At 37.6% G+C, this 24749-nt stretch overlaps 1 protein-coding gene across 1 annotated transcript; it reads right to left on the bottom strand.

The window, feature by feature from the left end:
• Positions 1–307: 307 nt before the first annotated feature.
• LOC110473120 (suppressor of tumorigenicity 14 protein-like) lies at positions 308–24749 on the bottom strand. The gene is made up of 17 exons (XM_077790933.1): positions 24627–24749; positions 23742–23904; positions 22960–23084; positions 22032–22099; positions 20880–21058; positions 20745–20783; positions 19764–19983; positions 16873–17012; positions 15342–15439; positions 14357–14469; positions 13524–13657; positions 8603–8710; positions 7455–7574; positions 6720–6903; positions 5736–6007; positions 4530–4666; positions 308–1876 (listed from the first exon to the last, which is right to left on the bottom strand). The coding sequence occupies exons 1-17, from the start codon at positions 24693–24695 to the stop codon at positions 1718–1720; spliced, it is 2328 nt and encodes a 775-aa protein (XP_077647059.1). The 5' UTR covers positions 24696–24749; the 3' UTR covers positions 308–1717.

Raw genomic sequence — 24749 nt, 5'->3', positions numbered from 1 at the left:
GACCCTTCAACTTTACAAAAACAGGAAAGTCCAAGGCACCAATGCAATTCTGATTAAACCTGGACTTTAGAGTTTCAGAGGCACATCCAAACAAGTAAAACATAGCCCCTTGCAGTTTTAGCATGTTTATTAAAAAGGAAGATGTGAATAACTGAGTAGCCACTAAAGAAACAACCCTGCTAACATACAGCCTTTGAATATAGCTTGTGCTGTAAATTTGACACAAGCTGGGGCAAGATGCCCAACAGGAGAGAGGAAGGAAAAGCAATAGCATTGTTAAAAAGAGAAATCTCACTGCATGCAGATTACAGTGCTGGCTCTTCTCTTTTCTTTTTTTGTTTTCCCCACATGGTGCCAAAGGTTAAACAAAGGTTAAACAAAGGTCACGTACATACTGCAGAGTGAGCGTGCTCTGTGGACAGCAAGAAAAGGTGTACAAACTGCCAGCTTATTTTTAAAATATTTATATTAAAGGTGAAAGCTAAACATTTCCAAATACTGAGCACAGCTTAAAGACCATCTAAATGGTCTTTAGGCCATCTAGACAATTATTTTATTAAACTAAGTACTGGTATTCTGAAGTCACATAAAAAGCTTTGGAAACCTTAAATTGCCTGGATTTAGAGAAATAAATTCACCAAGAGATTAAAATGATAAAACCTAGATTTACTACCAGGGTTAAAGGAATGTTGCTGTCATTTCTTATTTTGCTTTCCTTGAGCCCAAGGATGCATCCAACCACATAAATCCATTTTCCTTCTATGTCCACTTCAGTGTAGTGTGGCCTTGTGGGCACAGCCTAGAAAGATACACAAAAAAAAATATTTCCTGAGCCTGAAACTCTGCTTACTGTGGACCAAGGAACAGATGAAAACCAATCCTAACCTACCAGGAACATGCTAAAACGTCACAGTGGATACCAGAGCCAGAGCTGGAGAAATACACCTGTAACATATTGCAAATATTAAACCCTACAGTTAGTTAAAATTCTAAAGAGAATTTAAGAAAGAATTATAGTTTCCTTTTGTTTAATGAATTACAACTCTTTCATTCCTTCCTTTTATTTAGACATCATCCCAAAGAACCTAAATTATACTCATCCGGTTATTTAATAAAAATTTCTTGCATCCTAGCAGTTTTGAACTATATATCTGGTATTTTTAAGAAAACATGTAGAGACTCCAAAAGTTACAGCCAAGAAAGTAAAAGTTATGCAGTCACACATAGCTATAAAGAATTAATCTCAGCTTTGTACACAGTGCACTATTATATTTTCAAGAACTATGAAATAATTATTTATGTTTATAATCCTGTAACATCCCTAAAGAGTTGAATATATATGGCATGTGGCCATTTTTATCCAGATATGCATATGTGGAAACAAATATAGATAACAAGGGACAAGGAAGGAGAGGAGAAGTGTTGCGAATGAGCTATGGCTGGATTTTTGTTGCAGGTTATAATCCATTTTATTTTGTTTTTAAGGCAGTGCTGTTTCTGCAAATAGACATAAGGAAGATGAATCCATAAGGAATCTGAAGTTCCTCTGAGGCTGAACAGTTATTTCTAAATGAACCACAAATGATAGTTTCTTCATTAAAAAAGCGTATTCTTTCACCATGGAGAAGCCAATGGCGTTTTTGTGTTGGATCATCAGATTGACTACAGTAGGAAGCAGCTTTCACAAAGAAGGGATCTGCATTTTCTCCTTGGCTCATCAGTTTGTGTTCTGACGGATCCAGTCATAAAGAGCTGCCACCTTGGTGTACACACCGGGACGATTGCGCCGAGCACAGCCTTCGCCCCAGCTCACGATGCCAGCAAGGTACCACCTATTGCCTTTCCCTGTGCAGGCCAAGGGGCCTCCAGAATCTCCCTAAAATGAAGGAAGTCCAGCCATTAGTGCACACACACAGAGCACCGTAACACAAAACCAGGTGATTTAAGAACAGGAAGTACCTGCCCCTCTTTTTCTCAAATTAAAATTTAATATAAATTAAAACTTACTTCTGATATAATGTAGCCAGCCAGATGTCATATTTATTAAATTATTTTAGCTTATGGGTGTAGTGCACTTATCAATATAAAGCCAATGGCAAGAAGCAGTTTATAATATTACTCTTTGATAATGTCCCATTACAGGATTCACAGAATAACTCACCAGCCCAAACAGGGAGAGAAGATGACAGGGATGGAAATAGGGAATTCCACTACAATTTGAAATCTACTATAAGGCATATCTCTTCTATTGTGTGTTAAATAGAAACAGAAAGATACCACACACCCCAAATCAAAAAAAGCCAACAAACCAGGCACAATTAAGTATTATCAGCAGTTTTATAATCAAGACTGAGTCTACAGTAGACTACTTTGTAGAAGCAGAAGAAGGAAAAAAGACTAAGCAATGTGCAAATAAGAACTGGCTTCTCAAACAGAACATGCAGGTTTGCTCAGCAATGCAGAATAATAAAAATTCCCATTCAATTCCATTCGGTGGATCAAAGTGCATTTGGGCTCATCAATGGTTTTTTTGCCTTTGATTACTTTAATCTTCTGTGAGCTAGTCTGTTGACAGAGCTCTGGGCAACTACTCTGCAGCTGTTCCTAATGCACACAAGGCAGTCAGCAGCCCCCAAATTGACCCTGGGGTTGTTTGAGCCCCCAGCTGCAGCCAAAACATGTAAGAGGTCAGAGAAAGCCACGTACTGAGAAAAGAGTAATAAACAGAAAACTTCCATTGCCCAACCAAATAAAATTATCTATTATGGTGGTACAAAATTATCTTCAGATAAAAGAAGCCAGAGATCTTCCTTTCTCTTTGGCTGCTGTCATACTAGAAATAATAATAATAATAAATAATAATAATCCAGAAGACTGATGTCAAAGTGACTTGAGAAAGGAGGCTGTGTAGTCCAGCCAATTACTCAGCCAGTTCTGAAAGACCAAAGGGGTTGTACACCAGTGGGGAGAGGAAGGATCCTAAACAGAGGGACCAAGATCAAAGAACATCCTAGAGTGATATGAAAACAGTTGGAAAGGGTAATTTTTTTCTTTCTCATGTATCAGGTCCTCTAAAGATGAAAGGTATTTGGAAGCTTCACAGAACTTGTGCAACATATCCAGGAAGGAGTAAAACAGAACAGGACCCTTACAAGTCTGAAAGCATGTAAAGGGGGTTTAGGGTGCTGTGAGGCTTTCCTGAACTCCCAGTGTCATTCCTCTCTAGCACTGTACATGAAACACATTCTATATGTTACATCATATATATACTAATGATACATTGCATAATATAGATACTAGCGACAGAAAGGACAGATGCTACCCAAACTAAGAAATTAAAGACCCAAAGGGCCAACATGCTAGAACTCAGACACAGTGTATCATGCTGGAAATTGGCCAGTATGATATAGAGCTGAATTGGTTAAAAATTCCCATCTGAAAATTCAAGGGCATTACTTAAGCAACACATTTTTTTGGAGGAACACCACCCCTCTAACATATTTTAGCAAAACAATTCCAAGGGCAAAGTTTGCAGACAAACTCTACAGAATAATAATAATAAAAATAAGAATTAATTTAATTAGGTCCTGGACACTGCAAGAAAATTCTGCAAATAGTCTACTCTGTTAAAGAAATTTGACCCATCATGAGTTACAATCCTGCAAAGTTATCCTATTGCATTAAAATAATAAAATATTACAGAAAAAATTGTACCAAATTGCCTCTAATTTGGTCTAATATTCAGTAACAAAATTCTATCCCCTTTACATGGTATCTGATACTAAAAACATGTTTGTAAAGTTGATATTCATCATCAGAAGTTTGAACACCAATGAAGTACACAACTAGTGTACTAGGAAAAAGATGGCAGAGTCAGGACAGGTGAAGAATGTCCAAAAAGCAGTTTCTGATTGTGTGTGTAAACCAGCTGGGGTTTATAATTTACACTACTACTACTACACTGTGATGTAGTCACAACTTGTAATTATACACATGAATAAATATTTGAAATTAAAAAGCACCATTGCAGCTGCAGTTCCAAAAGCTTTTCCTTTCATATTTCTTTGCAACTGTAACAATACATTACTTATCATACTTTTAGAGTATTTTAGCAATTCCACACTCAGATATTAAAAAATGATTAAAGGAAATTAATACAAATAGAATAATTCACAGGTGGACCTTTTATCGCAGATGATAACTTTTGTCTTTATATTTTTGTTCTCTTGTATGAAATATAAGTGTTGAAGATGAAAAAGAATTCTTGACATGTTTTACCCCTTGCATTTGCAAAATTATACTGAGAGAGTTTATGATGAATTTTATTCCTTATTTTGATGGGCTTTTAGTTGCCATGTTAAATTAACCATAAACTCACACTCAATTAAAAAAAAACTGAACCCAAAAACTAAACAACAACAACAACAAAAAAAAAACCTTAATCCACCACACAAAGAACCTAAAACTCTGAAGAGTTTTCCAGTGAAAGCAAACATTCCTTTGTAGTTTTGACACCCATTCCAGATTACCTGGCATGCATCAACACCACCATCAAGGTTCCCAGCACACAGCATACGTGAAGTAATGAGATCATCATAGAGCTTGCTGCAAACACTTTGGTTAATCATTCTCACTCGAGCTTCCTGCAGTGTTTTGGCAAGATGACCTAGAAAAAAAATGCAAAAAGTATCGCAGAGGTTAAGGTGGCACAAATTTCTTGTAGAGATACCAATTATCAAAACGAAAGAGAATGAATTCCCACTCAAAATCTACCCAGCTAATGACAGCAGAGTAATTCCCTTCCCTTCAAATGCTGTTTGCCGTTTTCAAATTTTTGAAAGCTGTTGTTCACATTACCCTATAGCCATAGATGTTCCAATGGACCACCTTTCCATTCCCTAGCCTTTATCCTTATGAACTTATTCTACCAGAAAGTAGTAAAAGTGCCATGCAAATTGTCAGATAAGACTGCACACAGGGTGACTAAATTTGAAAACCATTTCAAATTATGCATGAAGCTTTTTGTTATTATTGAAACTGTGGCTGTGCCTCAAACAACATCCAAGTCCTACAAAATGCAATTTCTATATTGTTTTCCATCCTCTCAGTTCTAGGGAAGCAACTGAGGAATAAAAAAACCCCAAAGGACAGTCTGTAACTTACAAATGATGCTAAGACTTTAATTCTGTACCCCACAGGCTCCTCTTCTACCCCTCTGAGTGTGCATTTTTTCTGCTTTCCCACTGCAGCTGGTTGCTCCAAGCTACACAGAGGCAGAACTCTTTATGAGGCCTTTGATAAAGACAGAGAAAATGAAAGATCCTCCACATTTTTTTTTGCAATTATTGCTGCTTATGGCTCCATGTTGTCAATCGGAAAATAATTCTTTCTCTGCAATAGTTGCAATAGTTACTGATCTCTTTTCTTGCAAGGTTCAATTCATCAGATTAAATGAGTCATGAACATGAAAATGGGCACATTTTTGTAAATCTATAATAATCATTTGCATTTCAGTGATTTGTGACACCTGAGTATGCATTTTGTCACTTATCACCTGCTATCCAAGCAACCATTCAGAATTCACAGACTGTAGCTACGGAGATCTTTTCTAGCTTTTTATAGACACCCTAAATATACTACATGAAGAGTTTTTTGCTTACAAGTATAAATATTCCATTGTTAGAGTTTCAAACTTAGCCAAACTTGCAAAAAGCATATCCAGGAAATGAACATACTATTTTCTTTTATGGCTCCCCAGCCAGTTACATAGCAGACAGTTCCATAAAGAAACACTCTAGAGGTGCTGGGTAAACAAATGGGCTGTACCAGCTCACTGAAGAGTACAGGTGTCTCCATTTCCAACAGGGCAATGTCATAGTCTGAGATAGATTGGTCATACTGTGGGTGGACAATAATCCTTGTGATTGATCTCATAGCTACACGATTGCTCTTTTCATTAATAGTATGTGAGCCCATATATGCTCTCCATCCCATTGGAACAGAGTATCTGTAAAAAAAAAATGGTTTTAGAACATCCCATTGGAAATCAATGCAATGTTAGCTCACTCCGTTTTAACTACCTTTCAGTATTTGAGGACATTCATCAAAACTAAGTACATGGAGTAGAATATGACTTCAGAAGATAGATGCACTCTAGTCTCTGTCTGCTAAGACATTAAGCAATGTTTTTACTTGCTATTATGAAATGAATTAATTTCTTGGATTTATAAAACCAACTCCTTGCTATGCATCATGCTTTGGAACTCATAAAAGTATATTCTTAAACTCTATCTCCTCCTTAACACACGTAGGAGGTATGCATTTTCAATTTTCACTACCTAAACTGAACATCAATCAGATTTTTGCTCATTGATCAATATATAGGACATGTACTGGGATAAAAGGCCATAGTATTACTCAGAAAACTCCTGCCTTTTGAAAAGAAGGAAAAAAATTAAAAAAGGTGTTTGCCCTACATCTAACAGAACAGTGTTCTGTCATGCAGGATTTACTGGCAATAGAACCAGAGAATAACTTCAAAAACTGAAGACTTGTAAAGCCAGCAGACAACACCAAGTGTTTACATAGTGAGGTCATATCACCAAGTTATTACCTGGATCAACTTATCTAAGCAAGGAATAGCTTCTGCAAATTATTGAAAGTACCACTGTAAGGTTATTAAGCTGCAAATACTCTAGAACAGTATAATTTCCTCATGCCTTGCAGAATCAGAATCCAGGAAGCAATGGGCAGCAGATATGAGCCACTTGCTGGAGATGACAGATGCACCACACACGTGGCCACGTGCCCCCATCTGCAAACTTGCTTGCCAAGGCCACTTCTCAGATCTCGCATCTTCACCTCCAACAATTCTGGTTTCCTTAAGTTGGTGTCTTCCACAAGCTAACAGAAATAATTTAATAAATTAGTAAAAAGCCCACCAGTTAATTCCCTTCGCCATGCTTGGCACAAACTTTTACCTTTAGACCTCACTGTGCAATTGGTAAAAAGGTGAGTGCCCATTTTCACTCAATGGGCAGGTCAGATACAAAGCAGTCATTGTCTATCTTCCTGTGTAGCTTTCTAAAGAGTTGAGTAACTCCAAAAGAGGTTAAGCACAATTTAAAAGTTCATTTGAATCATTCTTGTCACTATTCTCTCCTTACAAACACAGCTTTACTGTATTTCATTCAGCTCAAAAAAGCAGCAAGACCTACCTAGCTTACCCTGAATATGCATTGCATGAAATAAGTCATCATAGACAGAATAGATGAGTTGATTTAAAAGAAAAGTGCAAAATTCAAGACAGACATTGGCATACAGTATTGCCAGAAAATTATTTTTTTAAAATTCATATTTTATTTAACCAATTCTTAATCCAATAATGCTTTATAATAACACAAATTGCTGATTTAGTTTCCTAAGTAACTAACAAATCTTAAAATAAATGTTACCACAGTTCATTTCATCTGATCCATCTGCACAGTCTCTCTTCCCATCACACTCAGGATTTGGTTTCAGCAAGCACTTTCCATTGAGGCATTTGTATGCATAAGGAGAGCAACTTTTGTAGGCTGAGATAAGAGAGAGAAGATAATGTCACATGTTTGTAGTCATGATTTCAAATTATTAACAAAACCTTGCACATTCTGGAAGTTGTTCAAAGCTACACATTCTAGTCTGCTTGAAGAAGTAATCTGTACTGGTGTAAACTGGTCCCTCAATGGAGAGGGGACAGGAAATGATCCACTCCAATTAATGATCTCACTAATTACAGCCTCCACTGTTCCTGAGAAAAAAGAAGGCACTCCTACTGTCCACACTCCCATTTTACACAACTCTAACTGAGTAAGTGTGGCTTCTCAGATCTGTTCATTTTCCTTCACCAGCACTACTGGTATTACAAATCATAAATCTTCACAGCATCTTTTCATTTTCAAGTGAAACTGAGAAAACTGCAGAAGAGCTTCATACCTCCCTCCTATCAATTTCTGACTAAGGACTATCACAGTTTACTATGTGAGAATCCTGATAGATCTCAGCAATTGGCTTCCATTACTATTATTCTTATTGCCAGTTGTTTACAAGGACCTCTAAACAGTGGGAGGTAGTTTTTTTTCAACAAAGATTTACTCCTGGCTACCCCAAGATTGAAAGCAAGACAAAAATTGCATAAGCAAAATGCAGCAAGTCACTAGGGAGCCATTGGTAGTACCAGCAATGTCCACAACCATTGTGATCTGCAATAAAAAAATAAAAATCAGTGTGGCAAAAGTCCCCAGCCTACTACGTTTCTCTTCCTTAAATTATGTGATACTGATCTGGCAGCATCTGGGGGAAAAGTGCTCTTCCAACAGGATCACCAATAACATGTGGCTTGGTTTTTGTACTAAAATCCTTGTTTTCTTGGATTTTTCTTCATTAATTGTCTAAACTCTCCCCAAACCTAGTTTTACTCTGCATAATTTATGTTCACTCTTATGAAACTTTTACTTTATGCCATGGGAAAAAATATCTAGAAACAACGCATGCAACTGTTAAAATATGCATATTCCTGCTTCTGCTTTCTACCATCTTTTGGAAAATACCTAAAAATACTTACAGCAGTTGTTTTCATCACTGTCCTGCCTGCAGCTGTCATCATCTTTACAAGACTTATGCTGAGGTTTACACTTCCCATCACCACAGTTCAGTTGTTCTGGATTACAACCTGAAGAAAAATGGTCTGTAAATTTCTAATACAAACAGCAGACCAACAGCCACATGCTACCCTCCCTGCTAGAGGTCACCTGGACGTTTCTGAGCCATTTCTGTCAGACATTTATCTACCTTGGTTTTGACAGTATCCAGTGACAGAGAGACTTGTGCTGTATTCTCTGACCTTGGGTTACCTTCTGGTCACTGTTTCTGGCATCTTTTGGATGTTCCCTCTCTTCTTTGACATGTGGTGCCTAATTTAGGTACAGCACTCTAGCTGGTACTAGGGTACTGTAGATCACCCACTGGTAATTTTCAAATCCCTGTCTTACATCCTAGTGTGACACCAGACACACTAAAAAAACAAAAACCCAGAACAAAGACAACTAACCAACAAAACAACAAATACAAACAAAACTCACAAAGAGTATTTTGTGACTTCGACTCACAAGTCAGATTTTGAGCAACAATCATCCCCCCCAGCCATTTTTTTTTTTTTTTTTTCAAAAAAAGCAATTTGGGCAGTCCACATGCTTGTTTAATTATCTCCATTCAGATCTTCACAAAATCACAGAATGTTCTGAGTTGAAAGTGACCCACAAGGATCAACTTCACATTTCAACTCCTGGCCCTGCACACCACCACCCCTGTTGGAAAGGATGGATAAATATAATTGCCTGGCAAAAGATTTACAATAGTACGGCCAGGATAAAAACAATCCCCCGTACTGGCTGGACAATACCCTTACCTACAGATAAGTCTAAAAGTCAAATAGACTGTTCCATCTCAACCCCCAAAATGTATGGGGCACCTGTAACCCTCCCCTAAAACATCAAGTGCATGTAATCCCATTGGCCCAAGCCTTGTTCCAGCCCACCTTGAAGCCCCCTAATAAGGGGTCTCTGAGGGGCTGGATGTTCTCTTGGAACTTCCCCTCTCTTGGATCTTCCCCCCTATTAGAACTTCCACCCTCTCCTAGAGCATCCTCTTGTCTCTCCCCCCCCACATCCTCTCAAGCCTCACCACGTGCTGCATCTGGCAGCTCCAAGCAAGACCTTTCTCCATCCCTAATAAACCTGATATCCCAAGAGCAGCCTTGAGAGATCTCTCATCTCCATTCATCTAAACCATCCTGGAGCACAGCGTTCCTCACACACCCCCAAGAGTCACACCCTGTGCTTGAGGTCATTTTCCAAACGCTTCTTGAGCCCTGGCAGCCTTGGGGCTGTGACCACTTCCCTGTTCCAGCGACCAGCCACCCTCTGGGTGAAGAACCTATTCCTAATATCAAACCTAATCTTCCCCAGACACAACTTCAGGCCATTCCCTCGGGAGTGTCACTGGTCACCAGAGAGCAGAAATCAGAGCTGCCCCTCCCGTTCCCCTCAGCAGGAAGCTGGAACTGCAGTGAGGTCTCCCCTCAGTCTCCTCTGCTCCAGGCTGAACAGACCAAGTGACCTCAGCTGCTCCTCCTACAGCTTCCCCTCAAGGCCCTTCACCATCTTTGTTACCCCCCTGTGGACACTTTCTAATAGTTAATTTTTTATTTTGTGATGCCCAAAACTGCCCCCAGGACTCAAGGTGAGGCTGCCCAGAGCAGAGCAGAGCAGGACAATCCCCTCTTGCCTGGTTGGTGATGCTGGGCCTGATGCTCCCAAGGACATGGATGTCCCTCCTGGCTGTCAGAATATGCTGACTCATATTCTTGTTTGTATTTTTCTCCATATATATTCTACAGCCTTTCAGGACCACATTCCTCTTAAATACATCCATCTTTCAATTCTATAACACTTTTCCTATTTCATAAGCATGTACTCTAATCCATAATTTAGATAATGAACAAAAATTATGTGACATTCCGTAACAATACTGGCGGAATGACTTTAAAAATATCCTTCCTCTTTGGCAATGAGTCTTGAGCAGTCATTCTATGGAAACAGTTTGCTGTATTTTTTCCTCCCCACATTTTCTTTATGATAAGCTTGTCACATAAAACAGTGTCAAAGTACAATTTATTTATTTATCCTCTCACAGCAGGGAACTAAAACGAAATTTTAAATCTCCATGCTGGTTTTAATATTCTTTTCACTATTTACAAACAGCTTACTTTGGCTACTTCTTGTGTATTTTTTTTTTTTCCTTTGGAAGGTTAACTTATAAAGCTTGGTGTAAAATTCCTTCTTGATTTTTCTGACCTCCCACTCTTTAAAGAGACACATTACACAGCCTCTTTTCCACACTTTTACATCTTCACCCACATATTTCATGTGATCTTAAAGTATGCCAGCAGTAGTTTAGAGATAATTTCAACTCGGTTCTCAACTTTGTGGAAGAAACCCTTTACAGAAAACAACAAACAATTGCTGTACCCCAATCCAATTCATCACTACCATGTGGGCAGCCTTTCCAGCATTTGAACTGATTTCTTGAAGGGATGCACATTCTGTCTACATATATAAGGACAAGCTAGAAAAATACTAAATCAATTACACTGGCAATATTGATACAGTCTAAATTAAGTAATGTAGGACTCTACCATGAAGAAATATTAAAATTATTAAAATTAAAGTTTGTGTAATTTGTAAAATAATTTGAATATTAAAAAAAAAATCTTACTTGGCACAATCTGTCAAAGATTTTTATCAAGCAGTCTGAATTAAATGAGTCACCTAAATAGCCTTAGTGAATTGAATTCACATTAATTGCCTCTACTCTAAGGGTTGAAAGTCATTTACCACAGATACATAACTACTTTTAGGAAGCATTTCTTTAATTTGTTAAGGGAATGTATTCAATACATGACCATCTAAGGAAAAGAAAAATAAAAACAAAACTAAGCATTCTCTTTAGTATTCCAAATATGTATTTCCTGATATTTAAATTTTGTAGAAATTAGAAATGAAAATTAGAATTACTAATTAGAAATTAGTACTGCATTAATCTCTGTGTTACTACACTCGATGTCTGATGTGAATAAGTGCTTTATGGAACACTTCCCAAAACTTGCAGTATTGTATGAAACAGCCCTTGACCAAGAATTTCTTTTACATTCACATAAACTATCTACTAGTATAGTTGGTAAGTTGTTTCTTTACAAAAAAAGTTTGTTCTCTTTGACTCTTTCAGGTGTGCAAGAAAAATAAAAGTCTCTGAAAGACTAAGTAGCTCAAACCACTCCTCTTTCTGCCCAAGTGAAATAAAATGAAATTTTCTCCCATTTAGCACCATGGGCAGATTAAGAGCTACATAGATAGAAGAACCAAATCCATTTGTCCCACAGTTGTCTAATCAGCTGCAATCTGGAGTAAATTAGCCTGTTCACTGCCTTGCAGTGATGTCAGTGGGAGGAAAGCACACACCACCCAGCCAGCACAAGCTCCAAGCAGGAGTGTCTGCATTTTCTTGTCACCTCTCTCTGAAGTTATCCAGCTGATGGCATTTGCTTTCCAGGTCAGCTCAGAGCAGAGCCTGTGACATTTAATAGCTGTGCTTTGATGGGCAACCAACAATGAGGAAAAAACTGACCTCAGGTGGCTCACTGCAGGCACTGAAGGTGTGGGAAAACATGAATTTAGCTTTTTCCTTCTCCTATTTCTACTGCTGCAGGCTAGGCTGATACAGGCAAGAGCTCTTAATCCATGCTGGAATCTCAGACAGCATTCACCAAACTATTGCATCCTTAATACTGACACATGACAGCCACTCCACTCCTCCTGATGAGTCTTTATACAGAGCCTCCTGATTGTGACTAAGAACTGATTAAATAACTTGGAGCCATCTGCCTTCTGCCTCAGTGCTAGGAACAGAGCACGCAGATACACAAAAGACTGGATTTTCTCTGTTAAAAAAGGTGCTCCTAGGCTTAGACTCCTAAATATTTTTGAGGCAGAAACCAGAGTAACTAAAAATAGTTGGCAACTTTTTCTGGTAGAAAGAGACCCGCACTGGTGGAAGAAGAAATCCCTGAAAATTTGTTTCTTATAGAATGACTGACCACAAAATGTGCCACTTATTTAGAGTGAAAGGCATGAAACAAAAATCTTCACCAGAAACCTTAATACTTAAATGCTTCTATGTCAACAATGAACAGAACTACATTCTGACAAGCAAGCTGAGGTTTTGAAGAGGCTTCTCAAAATTAACTGATCTCATGAAATCACAGAGAACTTTACCTAGCTAGATGTTAACTGGGTAAAATAATCCGAGATTGCATATTTTCTAAGAAATGTCACAAGTAAATATGTGTATCTCCTGAAAATTCCTGTTCCACCATCTGGAAGACCCTCAAAATCTAACATTGATCTAGAGGTACATAGACTGGGGATTTAGGAATCCCCAGTCATATTTCTGCAACATCTTCTAGCAAGTGGTCCTCTTTGACTGCCAGTAAAACTTAAATAGTTTGTCTAAACCTGGAAACTCATCTAGATCACATTGAATTATGATTTTAAAGAGAAGATTAAGTATTCATGGTTAACTTTGCTTGGCAAAAGAGTCATGCTTAGAGGCTTTCTGCCATTCTATTTTTGTGTTGTAGCTTGGCTATTTTAAGCTGTCAGCAAAGTGCCATATAACAGATCTACAGAAGCTGAGAAATGTTGCTCCCCATTTTACAGAATTGTTGATAAAAGTTAGAAAATAAGTACTAGCTTCTAAATGCATCTTATGTCTAAATTTGTACCTCTCTTTGGTCAACCAAAGACAGAACTTTTTACACTTTTGTCTCCTGCAATAAGGTCAAGAAAATAGCTAGGTTCAGTTGTATACAATTGATCTGTCAAGCAGGGTTTCTCCTTAAAAATTAAACCGTGTGCTTAACAACTTACGGTCTGTGTGACTGAAAGCTTTGTATTCAATATAAAACCCTCTGTGGGTGACCAGCTCATCAGAATGGAAGTTGATTGCAACAGAATAGCCATATTCTCTGTTCCTGTTGTTTTCTGAAAGAGCTTTACAGTATCTAGCAAGGCAAAAGTGAGAAATATTAATTTCTAACCAAACTGTCCACTACCATCCAGCTATGTCTCATTTTACTGAGTGGTGTCAAAAAGCTTTAAGATAATGCAATAAGGATCAGCTGTATTTTGGTGTTAAAAGCTACACAACAGAAGTTTTAGAAAGCCTAATTATGAATTTCTCCCACTCTGTAACTTCTTTGGGATTAGAGGACTTTGAAACAAAATACAGCAAGATGATCAATATCAGGATCTGCCTTGTAAACACAAACTGCTTCAAGCATGCTTGTTTTCAGATTTCCCATTTAGGTTTGTAAACCCAAAAGTTCCACATCCAGGAAAAGGAAAGGATTAAATAATTCAGCCAAATCCAACAGCTGTTGCTTGTTTCAATATGCTTCTTCCAAGAGACAAATTTCTCTGAATAGCTTTATTTTTAGTGTTTGTGTAACAATGGCAATCATTGAAGAGCAAGTGGTAAAGAAAATTAAACTTCTGATTGCACAAACTCTTCACCCACATCAAGACCACAGCCAGGAATTTACAGTTCAGCTGCAGCTGCATAAAATCCTGTAGTTTTCTACATTATTGCTCTAAGGGGAACAAGAGAAAAAGTAAATACCTGTAAGAAAAAAACAGAATGCCTAAATGTGCAGAACTTCAAAGTGTAAATCAATATGCCAGAAAATAATATATTTACTCACCTAACTCCATCAATTTCTAGCCAGTCTTTATCACATTTACTGGACCCTGGAGACTTCTCTTGAATTTGTATTACAAGAATTTTTATTGAGAGCTTGTAGCCAGGCAATGGTGCCTAAAAATCAGAAGACAAAAACCCTGATGTGCATTAATAAAATGAATACAGCCTTTGCTTCCATGTTTTTCTGTGTTTTACTGGATTGAGAGTACTGCATTTCTATTATTGAAATTAGCACCTCTGAATAACCAAAAAACTTTGCTAATTTAAACATCTATAGAAGTCTTTTTAGACCCTAGACTGTGCCTGATGGAGTGTAAACCTTTCTGCAGCCAGCATAAAGCACTATTTCTGAGGTTCATACTAGATTTGTAATGCCATATGTTCCTCTTCTGCACAGAGGTGAGAGTTTTGTGCTATAAGATGCTAATAATACTGTGAAAGGTAGAGAATTATCAAGTTATATACATGAAAAGTCTTCTTTACCAGGGAAACTAAAAGAGTAGCTAAATGCTGAATGGAACAATAGACTGACATATTAGGCAGTTGGTAGAAATCATGAGCAGATTTTAAGTCTTGCCAGAGGACTTGCTTGAAATTCAGAGGTGAATTTCTGAGCCAAAGAAGGTCCTGGCTCTGCAGAATTCAGGGAAATACACTGAGGCATGATTTACATGACCACTTTTTTCTTTTTGACATAGAAAAAAAGCTCTGATTATTATTTTTTTTTTCTGGCTGCTGGGATTTGTCATCTTACACATTAATTTGTTGCTGTCATAAATAATGCTCAAACTTCTGGAAGTTGGCAATATTTCCCTCCCATAGCTGGCACCTTACGTAGGACAGGAAGGAAATGCCTGAGAAGTCAGGTTCAGTGATCTCACTAGGTTTTCTCCGTTTCATCCACATCAAAAGCCATTTCTCCCAGTTTTTTGTCTACTTAAGATAAAGAAAACTCATCAGTACTCAGAAGAGTTCCCAGCACATACCTTGATGATCCAGGTGCAGTCGATGTTTGGTGGATAATAACTTGGGTAATAAGGGGAACTCAGTGTCCCATTCCAGGAAATGAAATGACCACCACATACTAGGAGAGAAATACATCAGCAAGGAACACAATTATCTCAGCTGTACAGAAATGCAGAGTTTACTTCTTTTGCTAGAACCCTTCTCTGTATGCACAGAGTTAGAAGAATACACTTGGACAGTATTCAACTCACATTTTCCCTGTATTAACTGAAAATCACTTAACTTCCAGCCCCAAAAAAACCTGAATTTCTCTTTTTTTTTGATCAAATTACAACTAAGGGTAAGTACAAAGAAACCTCTGATTCAAGTTATTTTTTAAAAAAGCAGTTTTTCATGGTAAGTGAAAGAAGCAACCAGATGTGGATGCAACAAACCTCCCCCTTCCAATTTACTTCTGACTTTTCTGTAGGAATTTTCAAAATTAAAAAGCAATTAGCCCAGTGAAGTGAAAACGGATTAATTTCATGTAAACAAGGAAGTTTGTATATCAGTTCTCAGTTTGCAAATGCCATATTTGAACAATTCCTTTGAAGTTTTATTTTCTACCAAGGACTCTCTTAGATACCCAGTCCTTAGTGCTTTTGGGTCCCTTTAGGTAACATTGTGAATGCAAATTTGAACATAACATAAGATAATTTTGAAATGAAAAAAAAATCTTGTAGGAAAACCTGGGCTAAATGTAATTTGAAATGCTTATCCTCAGAACTATAAAGCCATTTTAATTAGTAATGTGCATGGGATAAGTATTTGGGTAAGCAGCACGCAGAGAGACATAAGCTGAAATGTGGAAGCTTTGGAGGAGTTTGTCCTCAGTGATTTGGTCCGCATGTTAAAAATGAGTCCCTTGATTCATTGTCAAAACTCTTTCACTTATACCTTACCAAATAACTGTGGCTAAACTTGACCCTGTCAAACCCCTTTATCTCTTCTAAAATTAATACTAATTAATACTGTAGTAAAATCCATAATACCTCATGTAAAATCCATAGTACCTCATAGGTTTGGAATGTACATCTTAGGTTTGGAACACATTTTTCTTTTTCAGTTAACTACACTGAATAATGCATTCAGAAAAAGAACAAAGATAAATTAAAAGTGTTTGCTCTTGTTTTCCATGTTCTTTAAACACATTTTCTATGATCTGTGGATACATTGCCAAAAATGACAAAAGTAGCTGCTCTGGCACTGGGGCTATCTAGCTTTGCCCAGACAGATAATATGTGTGTCTGTCTGTCTGCTCCTCTGCCACTACTCAGTGTTACCCATGCAATGACCAGCAAGGAAGGCTTGAGTAATTATTGGGAAGACAAAGTCTCCCAGACCAAAGGATGTTCTCTCTTTGTTCAAATCTCAGTCTTTTGTAAAGTGGATCAGAATGATAATTCCCTGTTTTATATGCCACCATTCCCTCCCCCAGATATATTCAAGACAATATCAACTTTTTTAGAGGCAAAACCAGTAATAAGTGTGCTTCCATCAGATGCTACATACTGATTTTAGGAACTGCTTGAAAGTGAGCTTTTAATATATTGCTTTCTCCTCTTTGATCCAGTGAGAAGGTAAGCAACATCACATTACTCGATGAAGTCAAACGCACAACAGAAGGAGTCCAGGCCCCAGGCCCACACCATCTGGAAGATTAAAAAAAAAAAAAAAAAGAAAAGAGTTAAAAAAAGTAATCCCAAAACATTTCCCACATTTCTGTGATGTTTGCTGGGAAACAGGGCAGAAGTAACACTGATCTGGGCATCTGTGTTTTAGAAGCATTCCCTTGGCTACCACTTCCCTTTTAGTTCTTATTTTTTTATTTTTATATTTATTTATTTCCCTTTTATTATAACACAGGATGCTAGGGCTTCCCAGCATTGAGGTTAGTCATTCTGCATGTACATCACTGTTTTCTTGCTCAACAAGTGCCCTGGAGTTTTCATACCTATAGAAGCATCAGAAAGGCAATGCCAGATTATGTTACTTCAGTGGTGATAGTGGCACTGAGAAGCAGAGGTTAGGAATGAAAAGGCAGCAAGTGCCAGTGCAGCATCTGTGCAACAGATAAACCCAAAACATTTTCAATCTATCCACATTCAGCCTGGTTTTGTGTCATAAAAGCTATCACACCCCATGCTTGGTAGCTATTACTTCCTGTTGCTCTTTTACTTGTGAGATGATATTTCTGGCATCTGCAGTTCACTCTTATGCTTATTCCATTTTGCAACCCACATCATATTCCTTTTAGGAATATGATATTTGAGACTTTTTTTTTTCATTCATTTATAGCTCAATGATCCTTGTGGGTCACTTCACTCAGAATATTCTGTCATATCTGTGAACCTATATGTTAAAAATTTCCAACAGGTTTCTCTTTTTCCATGCACTCAAATTAAAGCAATTAAGATTAGACCTCACAGTAACAGATTATTTCCATCACAGCCCTGCATCAAGTTCTTTGATGCCACTGAGATCCAGATTGGCAGCTTCAAAATCAAATGTTTTAACCTTAAATTGAAAGTAGTTGTCTGCTGCTTTAGCAGGCTATTCCTTTTATGTGTTTGAGGTGAGCCACTAGTGAATGAATCTCTGCTTTGCCTCTCCTGCAGACATTATTAAATCCTTCTTATCATAATAGCTGACAAAGCATTTATAAAATAACAACATAAGTCCTCTCTCCATGTGGAAATATTTCAGCATCTTCCTCAACCCAGTCAACAGCCTGGCATATCTTCTCTCTGTGCCTTCTGTCATGATATCATCAGAAAAGCAAGGCAAGCTGTGAGAAGAGTTGTCCACGTGAGATGCTTACTCTCACAGCACACCTCACCATCTCAGCTGGAACAGATTTTAGGATTTGTCACTGAACAGATGTATTACTGCAGTTTACAGAAACTGGAGAGAATCAGTTCAGTCACCATACGTGACCCTAGACCTCAACATCAGGAAATAATAGCTGCCACAGTTACTGGCTGTCACAGATATTGGACATACTTATTAGTTCTACTGTATCCATCTTAAATATGTCACTAGGCTGCTTTTGACCCAAGCACAAAACTAACAGACCTATGCAAAACAATGCATTTTCTAGGGTGGCAGTAAAAGCAACCAAAAAAATCAGGTTTTTTTTTGAGGTACCATCAGGTTTTTAAGAAAATTTCAGTCATACAATTCTGTTTTGGTTCTTTAATAGACAGACATCAATGAACATTCTTGTATTTCATCTCGCAGCTTACTGCATCAATGTTCTTTAAATGTGTTACATCAGACACCTGTGTTGGTCTTGCTGTCTTCCAGGTGTCTTCATGCTCATGGCCAGCTTTACATTTATGGGTCCTAAAAAGCTGAGCCAGTGGTAAAAATGCACAATGGAGTAACAGGCACAGCAATAATCCATAATAAGTAGCAGAACAGATGCAGGCCCACATCAGGAATGGGATTCTCCTGAATATTAAGCTACAGTTTGAGCATAAATCCTTACAAAACTGCCTACTAAACTGTTAAGCTACAGTCTGAGAGTAACCCCTGACAAAAAAAAACCTCGTGTCCATTCCATGCCACAATGGCAATCTGTTATGTCTTGTTGCACAGGGAGCAATTAATACATTAATAGAGCTGAAGAGGACCACCTACTCATTAAGTTAAAGCACTCCTAAACAAGTGCATTTCAGATTCCTAGCTGAATCTTCATGCCCAGCTAACCTCTACCTAAAAGTTCCTAAAAATTAAGTAAAGTTCCCCTCTTGAAACCATCCATCCTCAGATCCTACAGCTTGTTTATTTATTTGGTTGAGGAAGACAGATTCCTTGTTTGTGGAATCTGTGCTCAGACATGAAATTTTACTCTGAAAAGTAGGAGCAGTGTAGCCACTCAAATACCATCTGAACTCATTTAAATAGACTACACAGTGACTCTGAGGATGGAGCCTTCCAACCTCCTATTATGAACAGGAATTCAACTGTGACTGGGCTGCCATAAAGCATACGTTTTCTGAAAGTAATAGAATATAACACTCTAAAATAAAGTCTCTATCTTTTTGAGTTGTGAGAGTAATTCTATGGAAAAGAACACATTAGAATTAGTCATAGTGCAGAATAAACCCCACAGAAATTTATAACATGTTCCCTAGGGAAGGGGTCATGACACAAAGCCTGTCAGAGTTCAAGGAACATCTGGACAATGCTCTTAATCAGATGGTTTGGTTTTAGGTAGTCCTCTGAAGAGCAGGGAGGTGGACTTGAAAAACCTTATCAATCCCTTTCAATTGTTTTAGAAGATCTTTTCATCATGCTATCCAAGATTTTTAATTAAGTTGTGTTTCAAACATCACATGTTTCAAACATCTGGTACAGTTTCAGAGAGCTCAGTAAAGCATCTTTGCTCTGTATCTTACCTGGTGATGATCTTGTTCTTCAGTGGAAGAAGGAAATCATATGCTGACAAGTGGTGTGATGCACAGCTCTCTGGAGTGACACCATGCTGAGTGATAACTACCAGTCTCACCACGTAATTAGAAGGAACTCTCAGTCTCCATTGATAAAAAGACTTCTTGGGATTCATCAGAGTTAGAGTCCTGTTGTTACCTGGCTTGGCATACAGGTCAAAGGATACTGCTACAAAAAAGTGTAGATCAGGATGGAGAAACTGTTAGATTGAAAGGCAAGTTCTTGGGTAGGATTTCAGACAAGGTAGAAACAATTATCTACCCACATTTCTTGACTCCACTAGTCCCTTTTTGCTCTTAGGTTTACAGCTCTGTTCCCTTTTCAGACTGCATCAGCTTCTCCTGCTCTGGCCAAGGGAGTACAAAGCCTCACCATCATGAGCAGGAGCTGATTCAGCTGCAATTGCAACAATATCTGCCTCACACCGACTGCTTCCTTTGCCATTTTCTCTTCCTTCTCCATGCAATGAGAACAGTAAGTACATGAAGACAAATCTCGAGATGCGCTCGATATGAAGAAATCAGGCAAAGTGAATTAAAACTCTACATTATCTGACTGATCACTAATAACATACAACCAAAATTGCCTAATCACAAGCCAAATTATGTACAGTTTTTCATTTTTTTTGAGGTTTTGTTGGGTGTTTTTTTGCTTTCTTTTCTTTTTTTTTTTTAAGAAATGGCAAAAATAGGAGCCACAGCTCACTGCATTTCAGTGGGAACTAGTAAATTTTCAAACATTCTAGTCAGAATATCAGAATGAGGTATTTTCATCCAGCCTTCATTTGAAGCACAAGACATGGAGATTCCATGGCCTAGTTTAGTTCATATGCTCTACAGACATAACAATAACTCAAAAAATGCCATTTTTCTGTCACAGATTTCCACTACCCATCAAAGTAGTATCACTTAGGATTGAAGTATAATTACCTGATCTTAACATCATATCATATTCTGTGGAATCTGAAACTGAAATGTAATAGTTATCAGCTACACAAGACAAGGACATGAAATGGAGAAAGAAAAATAGACAGAATAGGTATTAAATGACAGGTACATTGTTACCAAAAAGCTCCATTGTAACAAGATCAAAATCTTCCTGCCCAGAACTGAACAAGGGAATTGCTTGTTTACTACAGATTTCTTTTTGTTTCACTAGGGTTAATTTTTTAAGAGAAGCAACCATATCTTGTGGTGCCCAGAATGTATTCCAGAAGTAAGCTCGTAGCCCAGATTCTCCTTCACTGTGAAAGGAAAAAAAATTCACTATAAATACAGTCTAATTACTATTTTGGTTTTCACTGGTCTGCATTTTCAGCTGGCACAGTTTCATAGCCAGCTGAACTTCTGTGCCCGATAGTTGCTGCTAAACATGGTGACAAAAAGCTCTCTTGTTTAACAATTATTTTTGCTGTATTTTTATACAGTAGAACTATTTTTGACATATGCAGCTTAACCAGCTACAAACTGAGACTGAAAACCACACCTTGAAATCCTTCAATAGTTTTTATGAAATTGGATGTTATCATCCCTGCTGTATAATTATACACTTTTAAGATCATACAACAGCTCCATACACATTGCAATTCATTTTTAATGGAAGTAGCACCATACAACAGCACAATTTCATGCTCCTACTTTGATACATCATTTCACACAATTTTTTGTTGAAATAAAGAATCCTTGAGCATAGACATACAAGTTATTACTTCAGTGATTTCACCACAATCCTTCTGAAATTGCCTGTGCACTGACCCTTCAGGGTTTTCAGAAACTACCAGGATTGTAATAACCTGCTGCTCAATGGATTTACATTTCCTACCAGGAGCTCAAATAGTGTTTTGCCCCAAATCACACATTTAAGGATTTGTTTTCAGACATTAAAAAAGAATTTCATTTGAATGGACAAAACCAAAATAAGACACTGCAAGTGCTGAATTGTTATTTCAAAAATTAAAAGTAGATTAATAGACAACAAAACAACCCATAGACTCAGGAACAATTAATCAGACTTCATTTCTCTCACCAATTCTACAGGGCAGGACAGAAGTCACACTATTAGCTTAGATCATATACTTAAATGCATTTCTGCATTTTTAATTCTCTTACAAAGATGTGCATTTTCTTCCAGATTGCAAATTTAAAATGCATTAAAGAAAAAGGGGAAAACACAGCTGAAAAGCTCAAATTTCCACCATATGCTGACACAACACCTACCTGAAAGCAGCCACTACAGACTTCAAGTAGTACTTTCCCAAGAAGGAAGATTCATATGTTTCTGCCAACTGATAATGAAATAGTAGCAAAAGAAAATGTAAAATTATATTTTAGTGCCAGAATAACTTCTAATACTATAAAGTGCTTGTCTTTTCATTCCTTCCTCTTCCTCACTGCCCTCCCCCAAATTACAAGCACTGGCCATAATTTTCACAAAATGTATCAAATAAGGATCATAAATGTGCATTAAACACCACTAAAAATTTGCTTTTTCACATCACATTCAAGGCCATTGAGACAGTTCTTGATAATTAGCTGTGAAGAAAGTCTTTATGAATACATTTATATTTTTGTTTCAGTCTTTGAACTTCTAGTATCACCAACTTGTACTGGCTGTGCACAGAGCAGCTTTGAGACACCAGATTAGTTCTTTTGAGAAATACAAGCTAACAGAGAAGAGCTTTGTCTTCAAAACTGCTGTCCACGTGTACCTAGGAAACAGCACTGATCTCACAAATAGAAACTCATAAGAAGGGCAAGAAAGCAAGCACTGTTGCGAGTGATAAGGAAAATTTTAAAAAGTGAAGCATTGATTTGGATGTGAAAGTAAAAAGAAAAAGGAAAACGTAGAAGGAAGAGAGTTTGAATAAAGTAAAATAAAACAAAACCCACTCTCCTATTTCCTTCAAGACAAGTGATTTGTCCATAATCCTGAAACCTTATTACCTAGAAAATATTGACCTTACTCTAAGACACACAGCCCCATTGGTCTAGCTGTATTTCTAAATCTGAAAACTGCTAAGGCTCTTCCTAGCTTTAAACTTACTATTTCCAAGGGAAATAAAAAATGGCTAACCCGAGTCCTCTCCTCATTCCCAACTGCTTCTGTATAAACACAAAATATTGCCCTACTTATGTGGAAACTTACATAATTTTGGATTGCCTTTGCTTGCAGGATGAACTTCTGTGATGTTGGATCATTGAGGTCATTTGTATAAGTCAAATTAGGAATTTCTACACTTCCACTGATATAAATAAAGGAAAATGCTGGAGCTGAGAGGAAAAAAAAAAAAAAGAGATAAAAAATTACCACACCTAATAACATTACAGAGCAGGACACTTGCAGAAGTATGTGCTTGTCCTTGGCATTTGCAGATATTAGCTCTTAAGAGAAACATGCAGTAATAACTAGAGCACTGAGTCAGTCCCACTGACAGAGTAATGCCCAGCAGGAAAAGAAAGGAAGGAGAATAAAGGCTTAGGCAGGCATTTCTACTAGGAAGATTTCATTGTTAAGCTTCCAATATTTTTGCAGTACTCTCCTCCTGAAGAGACATGGCTTTAACAGCTATGTGTTGACATTTGGGGAAGTACATAAACAATTTAGGTACCCATTCTGTTTTTAAAAAAATAAAAGTGAAGAGAAAATAAACAAATAATTCCTATATGTTCCTGCAAAAGATAACACTTAATACCAATAATGATGGTATTCATGAACAGTGACAAAAAATAATTAACGATAAAATTCCTATTCTTGTACAACTACCCACTGGTAAGTACTGTGCATTTTGTTGCTTTAGCAAAGACATTAAGGAGAAGGGAAAGTCAGTAGTTTATATACACACATTATGTGCTCAGCTGCTTAGTTCAGAGCTTTTCACAGTGCAAAACATCCATCCCACCCAGACCATGCTGGGGAGCAACACTTACACAGTGAGTAGTGCAGGAGCAGCACAATTGCTGTCACTGTTAAAGAAACTGTAGGTAATATTCCTAGAAGACATCTCCTCCAAAAACACAGCTTCACCCATTTGTAGAAACGATTCATCCTACCTTCTTGGTAGGATGGGCAGTCAGAAACACACAGACTTTCCTAGAGAAAGACCATGGATGGCATCAGTTAGTAAGAAAAAAAGAAGAGATGTTGTATCATATTTTGGTGTATTTACTCTCATAGTTTTAAAGAAATTAAAACTGAGATAAGATCTTTCACATTATCAGCTAGGGCACACATAAAACCCTCACCTCTCTGGGCTATTTCCTTCTTGTATGCATTTCAAGCTGTGAAAGTGGGATGGTGGTGGGGGGGATTTTTACCACTTTAGTTAAAAGCAATTTATGAAGAACAGGGATATTGTAAGTGCAGGCAAATTTAATGGGAAGAAATGATGTTGTTTGACTTAATTCAGAAGGCTGCATTTTTTTAAAAATAATTGTGTTAAAATATATTAATATGTTATATAAAAGGAGGATATTAAAACTACATACTATTTTCTCTGACTCTAACACAATGCATGACCCTCTCTCGAGTCTAGACACAGGTGGGTTGGATTGGCCATCAGGCTCAAACAATCTTCACCAGAATCTAATCAAGCACTCACTCCAGGTAAACAATTCTCCAAACACATTCTACATGGGAAAAACAAGGAGCAGAAACAGAAATTGTTTTCTCTTTCATTTCTCTCTGTGCACCTCGATGAAAAATCCTGAGAGTGAGAGAAATGTGCTTACCACACAGGGGTCAGCGCAGGCAGGAGTAGACAGAGATAATTTATTTACTGGTTTCTACTACAAAGTTTAGCTGGTGGCTCTTACCTGCCCTGCAGCACCTGGAGCTGGAATGCTGTACACAGAAATCCGGCTGGAGGGGAATGCCTGCAGCATGATGCTGTGACAAATGCCTTTTGACAAAGCTTGCAACAACTCCCTAAATGAACC

Source organism: Lonchura striata, chromosome 2 (genome assembly GCF_046129695.1).
Source record: "Lonchura striata isolate bLonStr1 chromosome 2, bLonStr1.mat, whole genome shotgun sequence".
Lineage (NCBI taxonomy): Eukaryota > Metazoa > Chordata > Aves > Passeriformes > Estrildidae > Lonchura > Lonchura striata.
The sequence above is the reverse complement of the archived record's forward strand: the minus strand, read 5'-3'. Positions and strand labels throughout refer to the sequence as shown.